At 35.1% G+C, this 21,095-nt stretch overlaps 1 protein-coding gene across 37 annotated transcripts in view; it reads left to right on the top strand.

Moving 5' to 3' along the window:
• Positions 1 to 21,095, top strand: part of RIMS2 (regulating synaptic membrane exocytosis 2) — a 437,579-nt gene that overhangs the window by 269,140 nt on the left and 147,344 nt on the right. For 36 of the 37 annotated variants that reach the window (XM_042839685.1, XM_042839666.1, XM_042839675.1 and 33 more), the window contains 3 exons: positions 6,105 to 6,173; positions 16,157 to 16,313; positions 20,888 to 21,004. In XM_042839685.1, coding sequence (XP_042695619.1) covers positions 6,105 to 6,173; positions 16,157 to 16,313; positions 20,888 to 21,004 — 343 coding nt within the window. Of the gene's footprint in view, positions 1 to 1,430; positions 1,458 to 6,104; positions 6,174 to 16,156; positions 16,314 to 20,887; positions 21,005 to 21,095 lie in introns of all 37 variants that reach the window. The other variant, XM_042839663.1, reaches the window with a different exon arrangement.

The raw sequence follows: 21,095 nt of genomic DNA, 5'->3' as shown, positions 1-21,095 counted from the left end.
TTCCTTTCTGTTGTAACCATATAGAAAAATACATGGCTTCCTTAAGTCCTTGCTCCATTATAATCTCACTATTTCTACATTCCTGTCTTCTTAAAGAAGCTCTACAATTTTGTAGATCTTTCCAGAAGTTGCATTCAGAATGTCTATCCTTTTTAATTATATAAATAATTTATACATTGTGTTAATTGATTTTTAATTACATTCTTGGACCTTTGCTGGAGGAAACTAAAAAACTTTCCCTTACTTCTTTTTTGTAATTTTCTAGCCAAAGATGAGTCAATTTTTCATGCAATTAATAACTGGAATAGACCTGTGCCAACAAATGCAAATGTTAGAAAAAATGTAACCACCGAAGCTCTGATCTAAATGTTTGTAAGTCATTCTAAGAAAATCCTGATTATCTTATTTGAGATTAATGGAATTCTGGAGCTAGGTAACAAAAAATAATTGCTTATCAAGAAATACAATTTGTAGATGTAGATTCGAGATTTGCAGATAGTAGATGATTTACTGATAATTGTATGTATATTAAAACAGTATTTAGCTGGATGTCAGAAAAACTCCAGCTTGCCAGAAGGAACCTGGTTGTCCAGTACATATTCATATTGTTTTGACATCCTGGCTTCTTCCTATTACCTCATGGAAGTCACATCTACAAAATCTGCAAATGCAAAGTATTATTTCACATTTTCATTTGTGTCCATTGTTTTGCATACTATATGTATTATCATATTTAGAAATACTGACATGATTGTATGGAAAGATAGAATAACTCAAAGAGTCAGACTTAAGTAATGAAAGCAATTACCCACATCTAGCAAATATTTAATCATTGTCTTAAGTTCACCGGTCACAAATCATGTGGTATTAACGTATATACATTTTAACCAATGTATATATTGTGCATTATTATGTACATTTTTACCATATATATGCACTTTTACCAAATCAAACCATTCACTAGTGGAGATGAAATATTGACTTTAACATCACTACTGAGTCTGTGAAATTTAAACTAGTATTCATAGCTACCTCTCAGGAAAGTTCTGCTAATGACTTCTGCCAAGGTGCCAACATCACCATACAGTCATTTAAGGGTATAATTAGTTGAATATACATTTTGCTCTTAAAAAGTTGAACACTTGCTTACAGTAAGTAAGCAGCTGTATTTGAGAACTGGAGATGACTGACCTCCTGCAGTCCTCCCTGTCTGCAGAATATAAATGTCAAACCAGAAGTGATTGGTGTTTTTGTGGTTTAATTTCTCAAATCTGATTGAGCTTTTTGCTTTTGAAATATGGCCTGAATATCAAATTCTTCAGTCTGCAGAAGCAGTTACAATGAAGTTTAAGGTTCTGACCATCCCTGTTACATGTAGTGATTCATGTAATTTTCCCTGACACTACTTCATTTCAATATTTGTTTTCCAGATAAAGGCTTATATTCATATAATTCAGGTAAACTTTCAGCATGCCAGAAATGCTTATTGCTTCCACATACATGCAAAATTTAATTTGATATTTTATTGTTGTGCTTTTGCTACCTATTGTGCAGATGCTAAATTGCTTGTTCCTCGGCTTTACATGTCTGCTTTTCAGCCATAGGTCCTTTGTTGGCTTTGTTTCTCTACTCATGACATCTCAGTATTGATATTGGAGCAATACTATACCATTATACTTGCTTTGTCTGCCTTTAATTTAGGTAGAGCTTTGATAGGTGAACTGTAGTAAGCTTTATTAACTGTATTAGGTAAATGCTATTTTGCTTAAGCTTTATTTAAAGGATCATTGTTGTATCATAGTTGTTTGAGAACTAACGTAAGGATTTTTAGAACGGAAGCATTGGGGTAAGTGAATTACTACCAAAATCAGTATTTGTATTGATACATGTTTTTACATTTTAGCATTGCTTTAAATTCCCAGTTATGAATACAGTTGGCATATCTGAGAAGTTTCCCTTAATTAAACATAAATTCATAATGTAAAGTTTTTACAAGCTTAAATTTCATAGCACTTTTCATGTGGGACTTTTTGCAGTTGCTGCAGTTTTAATTATGAGAATCTCGTTGAGAATTGGTTCATTTAATTATCTTTCAGTTAAGTTTAAGAAATGAAGCACACGTTGTTGAGAAAACAGAACCAGTGCTATCATAGAGAGAAAAAGAATTCACAGAATCATGGAATCGCAGAATTGCAGGGGTTGGGAGGGACTTCAGAAGATCATTGAGTCCAATACGCCTGCAAAAGCAGGCTCTCTACAAACCCCAAACCATTTCTTAAGAGCAGTTCTAAGAAAGCCTAGTTTCCATTACATTTACCCTTATTCTCCCATGTTTCCTCCAGTCTGCTCTCTCTGGAAATATCCCTAGATCCCTCTCATGTCTTACATGTTCACTTGGGAACAGAACATGTTTGCTGTGACTAGTATGATTTCACCGTGTGCGCTCAAATTTTACCTTGGTTTTGTTTCTTTTCCACAAAAGGGTTCTGATTCAAATACATCTCTGTTTATTTCTGCAACCCTTTTCAAAGATCCGTAGGAACTTAATTATATTTGGTGTTTAAACCTTTCTGACAATTTAGATGAAATTGGTCAAAAACTTGAAAAACCACAGGAGGAAGAAGTGACAGATTGACATGCAGACAGTGAGACTGCGGGAGAAATTAGTTCGCATAAAGAACCCTCAGGCACAAATTGGATGAACATGAGAATAAATTCTTAAGACAGTTGTTGTAAGACTGATTTTAGGGTTGCTTATGTGTCAGCTTTGAATATAGAAAAAACAGTGGCAGCACTAAGCTACTGTAAATGGTTGTGAAGGCCTTTTTTGAGCTTCAGGGAAGGAGATCATACAAGCATGCTACCAAGGAGTTCACCAAACCTAATAAAATGTTCCTATGTTGTAATGGATAGGATCCTCTCCTTGGGTGCTTGGTCTGCTTTCTCTTTCCTTTCTTTCCATAAGATGAAAAGAATTTCTGAGCCAAAATATCTGATGTTCTTTCTGTTTATTTAAGCTAACACCTTATTCTTTTTACTCATTTCATCTCTTATCCATGTCAGTTCTGTGTTGGTTGGTCAAATAGACTTCAATTAACTTTCGAACCTCACATGCTGCTCTTATGTTGAGGCTTATACCAGAAACAAGTGTTTTCCACATTATTTTTATTCAGAAGTTGCAAACTGCTAACATCCAGTTATCAGACAAAATGGTTATAATTGAGAGTAGTTCAGTAATAACTTATATTCAAGTACTGTGAGGCTTAATTAACATCATTCTTCATGTTTAAAATGCATCAAAGACATACAGACCATTTTCATGAGTGCACTTATTTGATGCACTCAATGTCCCAGGTATTACATGCTCAAACTCTTTGCAGAATTCTGAATTTGATAGAAAGGATTTCAGTTTCTTACTTTTGAAATATGCACCATATTTGACAACATATTGGTCAGACATTTTAAAATACACATTAAATATGCATTGAAAACACTAAACAACAGCATCATTAGCAGTATTCCTTTGGAATAATTTGTTGATGAGAGACTTCATTGTCACACTTCCCAGACAGATTATGAGTAGTGCTTTCTCTGTTTTATGGACAATGGTTCAAATTACTTGATATGAATATAAGATAATGAAGTGGTATTTGGAAAAGACATGGTTAAGGAGGGACTGTAGCCTACATATTAAAATTTACATTTTCAGTAGGTTAAAAACAATATTACCAGCTAGAATGAATAGCATATGAAATTGTTCTTGCAAAATTTATGAGAACTATGATGCCAGCAATTATGCTTGTATTTTGGATACTCAGTTCAACAAAGGATTTTGACCTGTGGACCTTCTAATCTGTTCAATTTCTGATGTTAATGGAAGATATTGTAAATAAGTTTAATGTGATTATTTTGCAGAAGTTTCGTATTCCAGGCAGTGATTCTTGACATTAGATTCAATAGACATGTATTCCTTCCTCTGTCCTTCCTGAAAATATTGATTTCCAAAGACAAAGCCAAGTAAGAAATCTCAATAACTTCTAACCAACATTTAAAACCACATTTTAAAGCTGTTAAAAGACACTGGCCTCTTTGCAGGGGTAGTAGCTGGAGAAAGATCTGAAATGTGGTTTTTCTTTCTCTATGCCCATCCTTAGGGCAGGTGTTGATCTTGGCCCATTCACCTTCCCAATGCCCTGTCTTTTCCCTGCAGCATATTTGTGTGGTGGGATTGAAGACAGAATTCTGTATATAAAAAGAGAAGATGGTCTCTAGATCCTGGAAGGGGATTTGAAGTTGAGGTATTAGGAAAATCTAGAAGGTGGATGGGGGCTTGAGGGGAAAGAGAGGCCCCTGCATTTTTGTTTCCCCATGGAAATCTTCAGCCACTGTGACAACAGTTGGCTATTTTCATCCTCAGAGAAGTGAATTTTCCCTCCAGGATTGATGTGATGAGCACCATTGCCTGTTCTTCCCATTCCCCAGTCCTTGCTTAGCTGCAGAGCCCGAGAGCTGCTTGTTGGCATCTCTGCACAGCAGCTGCTCTTCTGCTTCCAAGTCAGAGCCAAGGTTACCAAAGAGGTCAGAATCATGCTGCTCTGCACCCCTTTGGTGACTTCTGCCTCTTTTCTCCCAACCAAATCCCGGCCAGACCAATGGAACTCTCTTGCTCAAATATTTAGTAGCAAATACAATCCATCTTATTTAATCATGTGAATTTGAATTTGTGGCTAAGGAGAATAGAGCCTGATGGCCCCAGTACTTCTTCCCAATGGCATGTAAATCAACACAGCTGTAGAAGACTGCTGAGATGAGCAGCAGGTACAGCATCACAAGCGGAGTAGATAGAGGCTCTTTGTAATTTGTTTCTTTGTTTCTTTGCAACAAAGATGTTCATTGGGTGTTCTATACTACAATTTAAAAATATCATCAGACTGAATATCTTCCTAGTTAAACTTAATTGCTTTGTAGAAATTATCCTGATTAGCAGAAAGCCTATTAGGAGAGTTGATAGACTCTTTACAGCAAGGAAGAACCTTCCTCTGCCTTGATAAGTAGATGTTAGACAGCCTGATAGAGAACAGCAGTTTTTATGGTTCAAGTAATTTCTCATATAATAACTTCTTAAATTGAGAAGTGCTTTTATTTTTGCATACCCCTGTTGGCACTTGTTCTATGCGTATTCTGCTGGGAGGTGAGGCTGGGCATCATACTATGCCAGTCACCCAAGCAGGACATTGATCCTGCTTTGTCCTGAGCTCCCTTAGGTTTACTCTCAGTTTTTACTTGATTTTTTTTTTTCATTTGTTTTTCAGAATAAATCATTTCCTATGGCAGGAATATAAAATCTTACACCTAATTGAACAATCAGATTAAACTTCCTACCTACTAGTTGTCTATTTTTAGATGTCTAGAGAACTGGAGCAGACACACCATTGTGCAGAACATTGATTCTCACAACTGAAACATGTAAATAAGTAATTATCATTGCCACTTTGACATGCCAGTGTTTCATCCTGATGGCATCAATCAAATGCTGTTAAAAAGTTGCCATAGAAGACAGAAGACAAATAAAGCTAAACAAATTAACACATCTATTTGTCCTGCACGACCTACATTTTAGTGCTAATTGTAGACACGGAATCTACTTTTGCCAACTAAGTTCCATCTATTTTGACAGGTGCACTCCTGTATAGCATTTAATAGCTTACATTCTCCAAAGCGTCACAGACAGATTTTGTTTTTCAGAACACACTTTATGTGTGAAGCTGCCTTTTCCCCTGTTAATGCTTACTAATACCCCAAAGAAAATACTGCATTCATTTTATATGATCATTACCATTCATTTTTTGTCTGGTACTTAGATGCTTCGTATGTGAAAATTTGGAAGATGAATAGTATGGTACCTCTTTTGATATGGAACAAATAGATATGCACATGAAGTATCTGCAAGCATCATTATAATATTCTTTATGTTTATATTAATGCTTAATTATCTGATATGAGATCTTGTTATTTATTTATAGACTTGGCTCAAGATTTAAAACAAAACAAGCTCTGTTTTACAGGAAAATAACTGCTACGTGTTTTTTTTGTTATTTTGACAGGGTCTAAAAGAATCAGTGACAGTGAAGTCTCTGATTATGACTGTGATGATGGAATTGGTGTGGTTTCAGGTATTACTTTCTAAATTTATTCTTTTGAGTTTACTAGAATTTTTTCTTGTTTATAATTTATTATTATGAAATTTGTACTGATTTTCTGGTGAAAAATAGATTGAACGTATGAGTGTGTTTTTCTAACATATACAAAATAAGTATTGTGGTTAACGTATATTTAACCATAAAAATGACCAACAGAGGGAAAAATCAATGTGTAAATTTCCGTGTTGCTTTTAAAAATGATAAAAATAGAATTAAAGTGCTTTTTTTTTTTTTTTTTTTTTTTTTTTTTTTTTTTAAATGTTAAATGGTAGGAAATGTGGTTTAGATTTTTTTTATAGACATTGGGGTTTTATGTATCCTTGAAAACTTCATGGTGAAGAGGTAGCACTACCATGGATCTGAAACCTGAACATTTAACACAGGAAAGGAGATGACTTAACAGATAATGTGTTTGTATTAAGTATTCAAATTGGCAGTTTAATGTGTATTTGAGATAAAAGTCATCTTGTGAAAGACTTCCTCCACCTGAAGGAGGACAAATTATACTGTAGTTGTAGCCAAAACCAATAAAATAAGGAATTATACGCTTCTTCTGTATACAACAGAAAATGAATATAGCATGCAATCATGTCACCTTTAAGTCAGTACTGTTGGGTACAGGTACCAGTACAGCATTAACTGCACAGCTCAGTGTGCACTCAATTACAGTACTGCTGTATTGAGCTTTTTATCACACTTGGTCTGTGTTCTGGCTCCTTTGGGCCAAGTTTAGCTTTAGTGTTCCTATATAGTGGCTTACATATCTTACACAGTGAACATCGAGCAGAACATGCTCCCTGGTCTGTCCAGCAGCTGTAGGGCAGTGGTCAGCTGCTCAGTCAAAAGTATTCCAGCTAAAAGGCCACCTAAAAGCATGTGTACAACTTTTATGTCAGGTTTAAGTATGCTGATGGCAGGCTGAGTACAGTGTATAGAAGACATGAGTCAGAGCAACAGTACTACAGTGTGGGAAGGAGACAGAGGAGTTAAAGAAGATAGTGGAGGCAACCGTGGCTTTTACAAGATGAGGTGCTGCCAAGTAAATCCAAATCTTAATGAGCTACCTAATCAGTTGAGTTTGCACAGCCCTGTCTTAAACAATAGCTGTTATGCAAACTCTTATTCTTCACTGGTTAAAATGCATTGCTGATGGTGACTATGTTGAAAAGAAAGTTTTGTAGATGAGAATTTGCTCTATTAGACAGTGTTATTGTGTTCTTTGTATCTGTTGCAGTTTCTGTGGACTTAAATAGAAAGCATTAATTTTTAAGGAACCCATGTACTTCCAGTCTAAGTTTGGCTATCCTTACGTATGTGTGTCAGTAAGGCTTTCAGATTGCCTGTCCTCCAAAAAGGATGGATTTTCATAGTCTGGCCAGTCAGTTAAATTAAAAGTGTAGCAAGCAAACAAAACCAAGTTTTGTGATTTGCAAAATTACAGAATTGTAGGAGTTGGAAAGGACCATTAAGAAAGAGGAATAAATGAAAATTTGATGTTTATCTGAAATGCTCAGTATGGAGCCATTTTGAAGCTCAAATCTCTGTTGTCTTGAAAGAAATTATATTTTTGCAGAGATGTAATAGGTGCCTGAATCATCAGGATTTCAACCAAAAGCTGGATTTTCAACTTTGTATTTTTTTTAGTTATTTCTGAAGGCTGACTTTTATATAGAGATGACAGTTCATTTCTTCTGAATTTCATTTACTTTTCAGGCATTTGTGAAATATTTTAATATAAATTAGGGTGCACTATGTTGAATGGCCATGAATCCTCTAGTAGTAATGAAATCTTTATTTTTTTCCTGGCAGTACTACAGGAAAACACTGCTTAGAGAATTGATTTATCTGTTTTCCATTATCTAATTTTATATTGTTTAACTGTTAAAGTGGTCACTAAAATCTAATCTATGTTAGGTAGCCTTTTACAGGAAGTAGATAGTTTAATTCCTATTTTGATATCTCCATGGAAGAATTAGACTTTACAGTTTAGCGAATGCGTCTACTTCCCTAAGTTTTTAATGTACATTTAGTTCCTGCAAGATCTCTTAGCTTTTTAATTTCTGCTGACAATTCTACAACTTAGTTGCATTTTGATTCAGACCGACTGTGTAGCTGGAAGAGTTTGATGTTCTTTTAGCTTTGAAATTTTTATTGCCTTCCTTTTTTGTGCTGCTGTCACTACATTTACAAGTCTTTTGATTTATCCTTGTTTTATCTTACCATCCACATCCTTCTCTCATTTAAGGTTCTTCAGTTTGCAGACTCATCACAATCTTGATTTAAATACATGCCTTCTTTGCAGTGCAAAACTTCAGCCATTTGTCTCTCTTTGTTCTTTCTTTCTTAGTACCCCAGTTCTTTCATTTTGTATTTTCAGATTTTATTTAACATGACACTTCACTTTGCTTTTAATCTTTTGACTTATAAATACTGTATCACACCAAATATGTTTGCTGACATCTATTGAGTACTCTCAGTGATCCTTTCCATAAAATTCATGCTTATTCAGTGTACTAGACCAGTGTGTAGTTGTCTAACTTGTTTCCAGGAGCCTTTAAGAAAAGAATTCCCTTCTGTTTCCTCTTTAGTTTATTTTTATTCAAAACAGTGTGGTTATTATTTGATCTCATTATTTACTACTTATTTATAGTTATTTAAAATATACTTTTTTTCATGTTCCTGATTGTAGCTGAAATTTTATCTTTCTACAAAACATCCTTTTATGTAGGTTCTCTGGTATTGATCCTGTAAAGTTAAACGTCTGCCTTTGAATAAGCTGGTGATAGGAACACAGCAACTGAATATCTGAAAACAGTTAATGTGCACCTGTAAGTGTGATTGTCTAAGACTATACTTGCTGAAAGAGAAGGAACTTTATATGCTGCAGTTCTTTGCATCATAATCTAAATATTTTTAGTGTACCTGCAGTTGTTTCTTATTGCTGTTACGGCAATTCTGATGCAGTGATTTAATTTCCTGGTGATAAAATCCTCATGTCTGTTTCTCACACTTTTCCTTAATTTTTACAAAAAGTTCAAATGTATTAGAAAAATTATTCATAAAAGCTTTCTCTTCTGCTTGCTTGCATCTTTGAATGCTTAGATAGGTAACAAATATTGGTTTTATTGAAGAGAGCATTGCTTCTGTCATCAGGAAAGACTTTTAAGGAAATAAAGGTAAACCAACAGAAAAACTTAACAAAAAATTTTGGCTACATGTGCATTCTACATCAACACTGTCAGAAAGGATTCTAAAATATTGTATACTTAAGCAGATTTGAAAAAAAAATGCTTAACAAGTTTTAGAAATAGTTCTCTTGAGATAGAATACATATTAAATTTATACTGAGATCTAAAATAGTAGAACAGAATCCCCATTGTACTTCATCTCTGCTGGATTTAGTGTTGGCTAAATTGAAGAGGATAGAAGGAGGAGAGACAGCAGTAGCTCTTTTTGTCTTTTAGATTGCTTTTTATGTGGCCTTCTAGCCATTTAAAGCATTCATTTAGCTGTCCTAACAAACAGAATTTGACTCTCCTAAAATTGTTTGTCATCATCAATACTATGTGGGGAACATCTTCATTTGACCCTTAGAATGCTCTTAATGTTCTTATGTAGTTATTGGTCATAGGATCATAGAATCATCATAGAATGGCCTGAGTTGAAAAGGACCACAATGATCATCTAGTTTCAATCCCCCTGCCACAGGCAGGGTCACCAACCACCAGACCAGGCTGCCCAAAGCCAGCAGTACACTGATTTTATACTGATTCTAGAGATATCCTGTTCTCCAGGACATCACTTCAATTATAATATTTAGTACAATTCAGTGAAAAGCAGGTGTTTGGGTTTTTTTCTTCGTATTGATCAAATTTTAATGGGCATTATGGTTAACCAAGTTCAGCAATTATGGACTGCAATTTCTAGTTATTTTATCAAGAGCTTCAGCAAAGTGTTTGCTGAACCTACAGTAAACTACTGCATAGAAGTAGCCTACTAAGTCTGCCTTTATAAAGAAAAAGGAAATTGATTGTCCACACCATTTAATCGTAAGTCTGACATATCACTGTTGTAAATCTTAAAGTGAGATATGATTTTTTTTAAATTCCAGTCTACACCAATGCCTCATCTGTACAACTTCATGAGACACATGTAATCTGAGATATGTTTGAATGGATGAGTCCTGGAAGAATGTAAGGTGCAGAATTCTGCATAAACGCTATTGCAGGTCGGTAGAGAAGAGCTTTTCCAAGAGAAAAATTGCAGTCCCCAGCAGAAAAGCATTTATAATGATAAGCTATTCTCATCATTCAAAAGATAATTAGATGTTTCAGGAGCAAAATAAGAATACTAATGAGATATTTATTCAGAAGATGGTTAGAGCTAGGTAGCTTAGAAAAAATAACAACCAGTAAAGAAATTCTTACTGAACTTACAAAATCAATTCGGTTTTTGAGGAAAAATGAAAAGCAATTATTCATTTTGCTTCACTTCTCAAAATACCTGATGAGATATTCAGATATTCTTCAAAATAATGACTGAAGTCCTTCATCTTAATTCCTGTGCATTTACAAAATGTGTTACGTGGCTGATCTCCTTGAAATAACACAAATCTTATGTACAAATAACAACTTAATCCACAGTAGAGAAGACTACTGATATATATGTCTGAAATAAATAGAAATAAATAGAAAATAATACTGTATCCATGACATATCTCTCTTTCTGAGATTTAGATTACACACTGTTTAGATTACACTGTAGACCTAAAGAATTATCCTATTGACGAATTAATTTGGTAAGGTTTTTTGGTTGGTTGGTTGGTTGGTTGGTTTGTTATAATTCTTTAAAGTACAGACCCTGCACATGCCCCTTGGAATTCCAAAGCTTAATATCTCAAGAAATAGTGTAATGTCTTTCAGAATCTACAAGTTATTTCTACATGTGCTATATATTTATTTTTTTCCCCGAAGATGATTTCAGTAATAATTAGTAGCACTAACATAAGCCGGGAAGGAGTGAACATTTCAATCTTTGTTGAGAAAGCTTCCCACACATGAAGGAGGTGTCTACAACACTTGCCCTGGTATCGGTCAAATACACTGTTTTGAATTTCATTCAGTCTATATATCTATCATTCACTATTTTGAAAGTCATGTTTGAACAATGAGATCATTTAAGACGTCCTGTGGGAAATTTGATCTCATAGATACAACTGAACTGTTTGGAGCATATCCCCAGTTTAATCAAAACCTCTGCAGATGACTTGAAAGTTGAGCTGTCACAAGCTAAAAATTTTTAGGTTAGCTGACAGTCCTATTGGAGATAGTGAATAATGTAGCCTTCTGTTAAAGAGAACTTCTCTAGGCTTCTTCCAGTAGAAAATTTTGTTTTGTTTCTCTAAAGAACGTAGCACTCATAAACATCTACAGGACAGCTGTGAACTTCAACAAAAATATTTACTCAAGATAGTTCTGTTGTAGAATTGTCCAACTGACAGAAATATAGCAGATTTGTCTTGTTTTTGTTGATATGGAAGAGTTACTGTTCCCATCTGCAGTGTACTCACCACTTCGCTGTGTGTTGTTGGGTGTATGGACAGCACTGAACAGTGCACCATGCTCCAGTTTATTACTATGTGAAAACACTTTCCACACATGTTAATGATCAGAAAAATCGTCTCAAGCCCTTGCACATCATCAGCGTAGGTAAAAAAAACACTTGGTGAGAAAGTGTGTTACAGTGACACAAGTAACCATTTGATCTTACTATTAAGCTTCCTAGTTTCTTTCAGTGTGCATTCATTCTACTTTTATTTGTAGAATAATATTTTGATGCAGAAAACCCTACCACGAACCCTATGTATGTATCTTCAATTTACAGAAAATTCATATATGAATAATTCCGTGTGTTTGGTCAGTTACCAAAAAAAAAAAGTTGGCACTTTTTCAGAGGACATCCAAATTCTGCATTTAGATGCTCAAATCACTGTAGAAGCTGAGAACATTTGCATACAAGACCTGGACTGTCTCCAAAGTGCCCATGTATAAAACCTAGGTATGCTAAACATTTCTGACTTTTCTAATTTGATTATGTAGTTGTTTTTAATTGGTTCTTGCTCTAAGCCCAACCACTGTGAATGTTAAAAAATAAATAACTGATGTAGAAAAAGCTTGATGCCTCAGTTAAGTGCAGATGTTAAACTGGAGAAAATGCCACTCGGCATCAATGTCTGAAACAAGTTCATTAGTCTGCCCGTGATGAATAGCAATTCTAATTATTGCTTTTCTAGAATTATTTTCATATAGTTTCTCTCGAGTCAGTCAAGCATCAAGACTCCTAAACTAAAAGCTTCATTAAGATGCTTCAGGATTCTTGGGGGTGTTAGTGTAGTGCTGTTCATGTGAACTTCATATTTGGAGGTCTGTGATCTTCTGTGATTTTGTGCATGACAGCTGCAAAATTTGATAACAATTTGTTAGTATTTAGTGAACTGCACAGCATAATATCAGTACAGAACAGCTGTGCTGTGTGGATGAGTATTTTAAATCAAATGTATTAATATTCTCTCTTAAAACAGATAAAGTGAAAACTTCAGCTCATAGGAAGCTATATTTAGTGTGCCTTATGAAATCCCTAATTTGAAATGTATGACAGTTTTTGATGCAGCCCTCCCATGAAAATGCAGTTGCATTGCAGATGTCTCTGTCATGTGCCCATCTTTTATGTGTCCACAGCTCTCAGTTGTTTATCTCTGATTATCTCTGTACTGATTATCAGGTTCTGTGTGCTCTGTACTTTAAGAGGCTTGCTGTAGTTATAGAGCCTTTGATTCTATGGTAATGACTTAATATTTATAGCTGCAAGCAGATTCCGGTGTTTATCCTATTTTTACTACTGCTATAATTATCTTTGCTCTATAGTAGCTCCATGGTCAAGATGCACTTTAGACCTGTTTTTACTGTCTCTGTATAATTTCAGCAGGATAATATTTTTATTTCACTCTTCTAATCTTATCACTGGGACCCCGCAATATTTTTGAGCCTGGAAATTAAATTGTCCCTTTTCCAATTGAGAATGTTACCATAAGTTTGGGAACGTTATCTCTTTCGAGAGAGACATGAGTGTTCCAACTCCTGTGCAAGCAAAACCAATCACATTTTAAAGAGATTTATGTTCTCATGTTGGAAGTACCAAAAGTTACCACGTCAGTTGTTACCATGACCAGTTATCCTGGTCATTCAGTCTGCAATAGCATTTTGAGGTTTGTTAAGTGTTTAGAAGAACTCTGGCACTGATTGCTAAACATATTTATTACGATGTTGACCAGTGTACACATCACTGATGGCGATTTAATTGAGCCTTCCATGAAAGCTTTGTGTCACTGTCTTCTTGCTGAAGCTTTGTAGCTGAAGAGCTGTCTCTCACTGCTCTCTGTGCGTCTCTTGTGGCTCATGGTAATCACAGATTATTACACTGAACTTTCAAAATCTGCTTTTGTTTATAACAATGAAAATACTAAATAAAGCAATTAAACTTCTAATAAAAAATAATACTTTGAATTTTTTTCTCCAATATTTTAGATAAAGAAAGCATATTTTTAAATGAATATAAAGACTCAAAGACCAGTGAATCATTAAACTATTATATGCTGGTACCAAGTGCTTTCAAGACCAGCATTGTGACTCTAATCTGCCAAAGCTAACCTTAGACAGACTTAATTAAAGTCTAAAGCCGATCAAGAACCTTGCTACATTCTTGGCTTTTGCATTTGAAAGTTTTGTACATGATTATATCTTTTTTGTAGCAGTTTTCTTAGTTTTCTATTTTTCCAAGAAGTGGAAAAAACATTTTCACCTTTTCCTTACTCAGTTCTTCTAAAAAAAATACTGTAGGATAGTTTTTATCAGAGGTTGGTACAGAGCTTTGCATATTGAAGGGATGGGAGCATCTTCCATGCATCCTTGATTTTAGCAACTAAGTTGAAAACAAGGCATCTTCTGTGACCTTTGTCTTCATGGCTATGTTAACAACCTTTTGGATCATATTTCTGAAATACCTGATCTTCTTTATGCATTCATGCAGTGGAAATGCTCTCTTTTGCAGTTTTGATTTTGTTCTAGCTGTGAAGTGTTGGAAATAGTCAAGAAACCTAAGAAACTTTCTTAATTTGTCCCTAAGCTCTTTTTGTATCTTCATTAAACACATTTTTTTCTAGTACGGTAGCTTCAAAATATGGATGTTTTATTTAATGGAAATATTAAATTCTGCTCATAGAAAGTTATGTTCTGTAAAGTATGATGTAGTTATTTTCACTATGAGATTGCAAATGATTTTGCATTTTATGTTCTTTTGATTTCTAGCTGGTAAAAATACTTAGTATGAAATGAGGCAGAGAGCTATATTAACTCCACAGAATTGAAAGATGATGTTGAATTTCAACCTCTTAGCGGGTTGCTTTACCAAACCTGTTACTTCTCAATGTTTGACAGTTTGACACGTTGGCAAAAGGGAAGCTTTTTTTTTTCTTCTTTTTTTCCCAGCTACATAGCATTACTTGATTGATGTGAAGTGACAAACAAATGTCTGTTCTTTAAGGTCAATTGTCCTAAAATGATTGCAATGATGGTGTGATATTCTTTCCCTTTTAATATACACACATACGCACATGTGCTCATGCACGTGCTTCAGCTTATATCTACGTGTACGGGGAAGAAGTTGATTGATTGATGTATATCCTTGGTCCTAAGGTTGTGTGAATAGAAATACTTAGCTGGAAGTATTGAGTATTCTTGGAAGAATGAAATCCAATGAAGTAATGAAGTTTTGCTTATCTGTTTACCAAAAAATTTCCAGGAAGAAAACTATGCGTAATGTGGTAGAAAGCCAAATACTTTTGGAATCTCAGAAGTTTTTCACTGGAAAATACTTACAGCCTTATAAGCTGGAATTTTCCAGTATTGGGGATCTCTTTGATCACTTTTTACTTGAATACTGTCTTCAGAACAAAAAGTCACTTATTTCACCTGTCACAGCTGTCAGGAGGTTTTTGAAGACCTATTTTTTCAAAGCGTTATTATGAGGTTAAAATATGCAATTCTTCCATTTCTTATAATCACATGTTAACTTGATCCTCACAAAATATGTGAAAACTTCCTTGAATATGTTATTTATCTGGTATCATGTTTTCAGAGAGTGCTGTATCCTGGGCCAGTGAATTAAACTTCTACAGTAAGATGCACAGTTACTTTAATACATCCAGCTTTTTAAAAAAGATTTTTGTTAAAATGCTTTGTAAAACTGTCATGTGGGAACCTTTAAAACTGTTCAATCCAGGGAGGCTTTGCTTAGAACACTTCATGTCTCCTATTGCCTTAATTCAACATTAGCTCTACAATGGAAGCAAGATTCATTTTTTTCTTTAATTATCGGAAACAGAAATCTTTCTTGAAATCAAACTCTATGTTTATCTCCCTGGAAGATATTACTACCCCAACTTTTAAACCTGAACTTTGGGTTAGTTTTGAGGACATTTCTGTGCAAAGTTTCATTATACTATATATTTTACACAACTCTTATGATATAATTTTAATTATACAAAATAAAAAAGAAAATACAATTTTTTTTTTTAAGTTATTCTAAGGAAAAAGGTCTGTTTAACTAGTTTTATTATTAATGCATCATACTGACCACGAGTTATTTTAAATTGCAAGATTGTTGCATGGTGTTTATCACTACACTTCTGAAGTATAGCTGTAGGAGCTATAACTCTATTTGAATCAAACATAAAACCAGGAATATTTGCATACATATTTTCATTGCAGAAAATCAAGAAAAACATGTGACAACATTCTTGATCAGAATCCATCAGTTATCATGCTTACAACTGCTGCAGGTGTGGTAGGAAATTAAAAATTGAAACTTCAGATTAATGGAATATTTGCTTTTCTTTTTAGATTATCGACATAATGGAAGAGATCTCCAAAGTTCAACGCTATCAGTGCCGGAGCAAGTTATGTCATCTAATCATTGCTCTCGATCAGGGTCCCCTCACCGTGGAGATAGTATAGGACGGACAAGATCGTGGTCTCCCAGTGTCCCTCCCCCACAAAGGTAAATTGTTATTGAAACATGTAGGTATATAAACTGAAGTGCTATTGATTCTGTAAAAATACTGGAAAGAATCTCCTGACTTTCAAAATGGGAACAAATTGATTAGATCTTATAAAACTGCATTAAGTCAGTAATGTTTTTATTACATTATATTGATGTTTGGAAGTTCATCTGATTTTATGTCTAAAGAAAGAAAAATACATCTCCAGATTTTTATTTTCATGAGCTATTTAGAAGATGCCTTTTACTTTCTGATGGTTTGACATTTTCTCACTGTTCTAGCTCATTGTTCTCATCAGTGGCTGTTTTCAATCTTTTTGTCTGTGTAGAATTAAGATGCTGGCAGTGCCATACTTCACATAGAAGTTTTCTTTCTACATTTCTTCTTCAAACGTTTAGAACATCAAAAATAATTTGTCATACATATGGTTTCATATTGAAAAAAATCAACTCTTCATTTGGAAGGTTTGTGATGTCTTGTAAAACCAAGATCAGGACAATTCTTCTAACCTGACCAATTTGGATAATTACAACTGTTTGGTTCAGTATACTTTTTAAGAAATAATTAAAACTTTATCTGTATGGATAAGATTTCTTAAGAGGAAGCAGAATGTAGTTGTCAGGGGAATTAAACCTGTGTTCCAGCACTTTTTTTTACTATGTATGGGTAGGTTTTCAGTTCCTGTAATTCAGCTGAAATAAAAGGAATAAGATAATGTTCACTGTTTCCATTTAATACTGAAGATTTGGTATCCAGTGTTCCCAGTAAGGTACGTGTGTGTATTCCTTTCTTTTACAGCCATTCCAATTCCCTTGTGTTCTATGTTTCTTTCTTTCATTTTTGTTCTTTCTGTTAGTTTAAGATTCTTTTGGCTGCATATTCTCTTATGTTTTTACTTACCATTTCCCTTAACAAACAGAGATTGTTATCATTTTCCCTTAGAGAAGTATTAGGATTCCAAATTATCTCATAGCTAGCAGGTAGAAAATTAAGTTTCTTCTTGAAATCTAAAAGCATACATAAGCATAGCCTTATTTTAAATGAAACATACTGGTAGTTAGATAAGCAGTAGACACAGAGAGGCCCATTCTGCTTTCAGTGGTACTGAATTCAGGCTAAGTAACTGCCTATGCTAACTCTGCTGGGGTTATTCCTATTGGATATTTAAGAGTTCTTAAGGGTTTTTTAAGGGTCCCTTCTAACTCAGTTCTTTGATGCCATGAGATAGACATAAATATGGTCAAAATCCCTTTTTAAAATTCTTTTATTTTCTGTGTTGTGTGTATTTTAACTAAGCTAGTAATTAAGACTTGTCTAACACCATTGAAAAACCTTCTTTTCATTTTCTTCCTATTTTGTATGTTGATAATGTTTACATGAAACTTTCCTTCCTTCCTGATTTTAAACTAGAATTTAAAATATAATTTGGAACTTACAGAGTAAGCTTCAACTGTTTCCTATGATGTCATATAATGTCACAGTGAAATGCATTATTTATCTAATATTTCCCTGCCCATATCCCAAATCATTAAGAGCCCAGAGAATAGAGTTGCTAGAACATGAGACTTCATAGAAAAGAAGCAGCATAGTCTTTTGAGTACAGAAACACCTATTTTAAATCTAATGAAGATCTAGTTCTACTTGGAAGAGCTGTAAACATTTTTACATTTAACGTCTTGTTAATAAATGCATATAGTTTGAGGCCCTTTAAATTCACAAATGATACCCGGCATAATAACTGAAAAGAAAATATTATTTTGAATAGCTATATAACATGGCAGCCCTCAGTTTGCATGGTTTTACTTTTAGCAGAGGTTAGGACAAGTCTTATATAAAGCAGTAGAAGATTTGTAATGTTTTCACTAATGTATGCAGTGGACTGTGTGTTTCTAGATCAGGTTAGAATGTGTCAGACAGTGAGCAATATGGTGTTTAGCTTTTTCAAAGATGGCGTTTGAAAAAGCAAGATGGTAGAAAACAGTGATCTGGATGAGAGGATTAGGTGCACACTTCCTACAGTAACAAGTTAGGTGGGACTGTTGAGCTGCTTGAGGATAGGAAGCCTTTGCAGAGGGATCTGCACAGGTTGGACTGATGAGCTGGTGCTGTTTCCTGCACTTGGCTCACAACAATCCCATGCAGTGGTATTGGCTTGGGGAAGAGTGGCTGGAAAGTTGCCCAACAGAAAAGGACCTGAGAGTGCTGGTCAGTAGCCAGCTGAACATGACCCAGCAGTGTGCCCAGTGGCTCTGGTGAGGCTGCACCTCGACTACTATTGGGCCCCCTCACTACAACAAGACTGATTTTCTGGAACATGTTCAGAAAAGAGCAATGAAGCTGATCAAGTGACTAGAAAACAGACAGATGAGGAGTGGCTCAGGGAACTGGGGATGCTCAGTATGATGAATAGGAAGCTGAGGGGAGATCTCGTTGCTCCCTACAAATTTCTTAAAGGAGGTTTCAGTGAAGGGGGTGCCGATTTCAGTGATAAATGATAGGATAGCAGGAAATGGTCACAACTTGTACCAGGGAAGGTCTAGATCAGATTGCTTTACTCCATACACATTCTGTCAAATGCAAGAAGGTTCCAAAGGAGTAGATACATAAAATGGGAAAAAAATTTTCCTTATATAACAAATTTAATTGGACAAAGTATGACATTTCCCCTTAAACAGCAAATCTAGCTAACAAAGGCATCTTTAGCAGAGTGAAAGAGCTTTATTTGAAGTACAAGAAATACATTTGTGTAGGATGTTTAAAGGCAGCATGAAGTCATAGCCTGATATAATAGAGAAATCTAAAGGAGAACTGATTTATTTAGAACAGTAAGCTAAAAATACAATTTTACTGAAAGCTACTTGAGCAGTCAGGATGGTACTGCATTTTCAGGACCAAGGCTAATAGTTTGGTAGTTTGGGCAGGAGTTTTCACTGTGTTTGCAGAAGATGAAAGTCAGGTATTTAGGAAGTTTTGCAAAAAGTGGCAGGTTGAGAAAGCTTTAATGTTTAAGTCAAAAGAAGGATGGAGTAAAAGAAGATAATACTATAAACAGAAATAGCTGTTTTTTACGTTTTTTTTAAACCTGAATGAAATGAGATGAAATGATAGACTGTGAAAAAGAATTAGAGACTAAAGTTGAGAAAGAAGGAATAAGAATTGGATGCTGAACAGCAGAAGAGAACCATCAGTAACCATTTCAGAGTAAAAATGTGTATGAAAGAGTGCAATTGTCGAGTAAAGCCATTTTGGTATTCATAATTCTGGTGTAAATAAAGTAATTAAAACATGTACAGAAAAGTTACAGGCTAGATGTTGTAGAGCGAAAGGTAGAAAAATTGCACCTATTTCTAATATGGTAATTAGAAAATTTAGTTGGTAAACTGAATTCTGAGAACTCCAGAACTGTGTCCAGTTCTGGACTCCCAGCACAAGAAGGACATGGAGCTGTTGGGGCAAGTCCAGAGAAGGGCGACAAAAATGAGCAGAGGGCTGGAGCACCTCCCCTACAAGCATAAGCTGAGGGAGCTGCGGCTCTTCAGCCTGGAGAAGAGAAAGCTTCAAGGAGACCTAGTGGCCTTTGTAGGGAGCCTACAGGAAAGCTGGGAGGGACTTTTTATGAGGGCAGGTAGTGACAGGATGAGGGGAAAAGGTTTTAAACTGGAATAGGACAGATTTAGACTAGATATTTAAGAAGAAATTCTTTACTGTGAGGGTGGTGAGACACTGGGACAGGTTGCTTAGAGAGGTTGTGAATGCCCCCTCCTCGGAAGCATTCAAGGCCAGGCTGGATGGGGCTTTGAGCAACGTGGTCTACAGGGAGGTGTCCCTGCCTATAGCAGGGGGTTGGAAATAGAATCATAGAATGGCCTGGTTTGAAAATGATCATCCAACCTAAACCATTCTCTGATTCTAACTTACTATTTGGCTTCATAATAGCCAAAGTGAAGAAATGCAATTACAGGATGGTGGAGGTTGGCAGAGACCTCTGAGTCCATCTCATCGACCTCTGCTCAAGAAGGGACAACCCAGAGCAGGGTGCCCATTCCCATACCCAGTTAATTTACTGGAAATAAACTATTGCTACTGGCAGAAGTTCATGTTGCTCTTTTATTTAGATTACAGGATTTTGTTGTTGTTGTTGCCATTTTTTTTTTTTTTTTAATCAGGCTTTACTGTGCCAGAAATCCAGCAGTACTCATCGTGTCTTACTGCAGTTTACGTATTTATATTATAACCAAGCTCAAAACTCTTGGAAAATTCTTTATAGTGCATGTTTCATCTAGGAAGGTAAATTTCATTGAATGTGCTTCTTTGGAAAGACTAATTTTTGTCTAAAGTGTACCATTTTAATGAAATAATTGAGTTGAGTATCAGAACAAAACAAAAAATCATATCCCTACCATTAAGTTAGCACTTTTTTCTATAGGCAAAAATAAAGATTACAATAAAACTATGAATTACGTGAGTATGAAATTATATAAAAGATATATTAGGTAAACCAACTCGTGTTTGCTAACAACTTTATGTTGTAGTCCAGCTACAGAACTCAGAATCTGCTCTCTTTTATCCCTAGTCGGAATGTGGATCAGGGACCAAGAGGGACACGGTCTACTGCGGCACATTACAATACCCTGAACCGAATGGAAAGACACCGTGCAATAGATGACCACTACTCCCCGGACAGAGAGAGGTAATTATCTGACTGACATTAAGCACAGCTGTAGCCTACTCTCATTAGTGTGAAATACTTCTGAGTGTCTCTAAAATAGGTAACCAAATTG

This window comes from Centrocercus urophasianus, unplaced genomic scaffold (assembly GCF_019232065.1).
Source record: "Centrocercus urophasianus isolate 14NV4802_14NV808 unplaced genomic scaffold, USGS_Curo_1.0 seq_11, whole genome shotgun sequence".
Classification (NCBI taxonomy): domain Eukaryota; kingdom Metazoa; phylum Chordata; class Aves; order Galliformes; family Phasianidae; genus Centrocercus; species Centrocercus urophasianus.
Note: the sequence above shows the minus strand (reverse complement) of the source record. Positions and strands in the feature narration are given on the sequence as shown.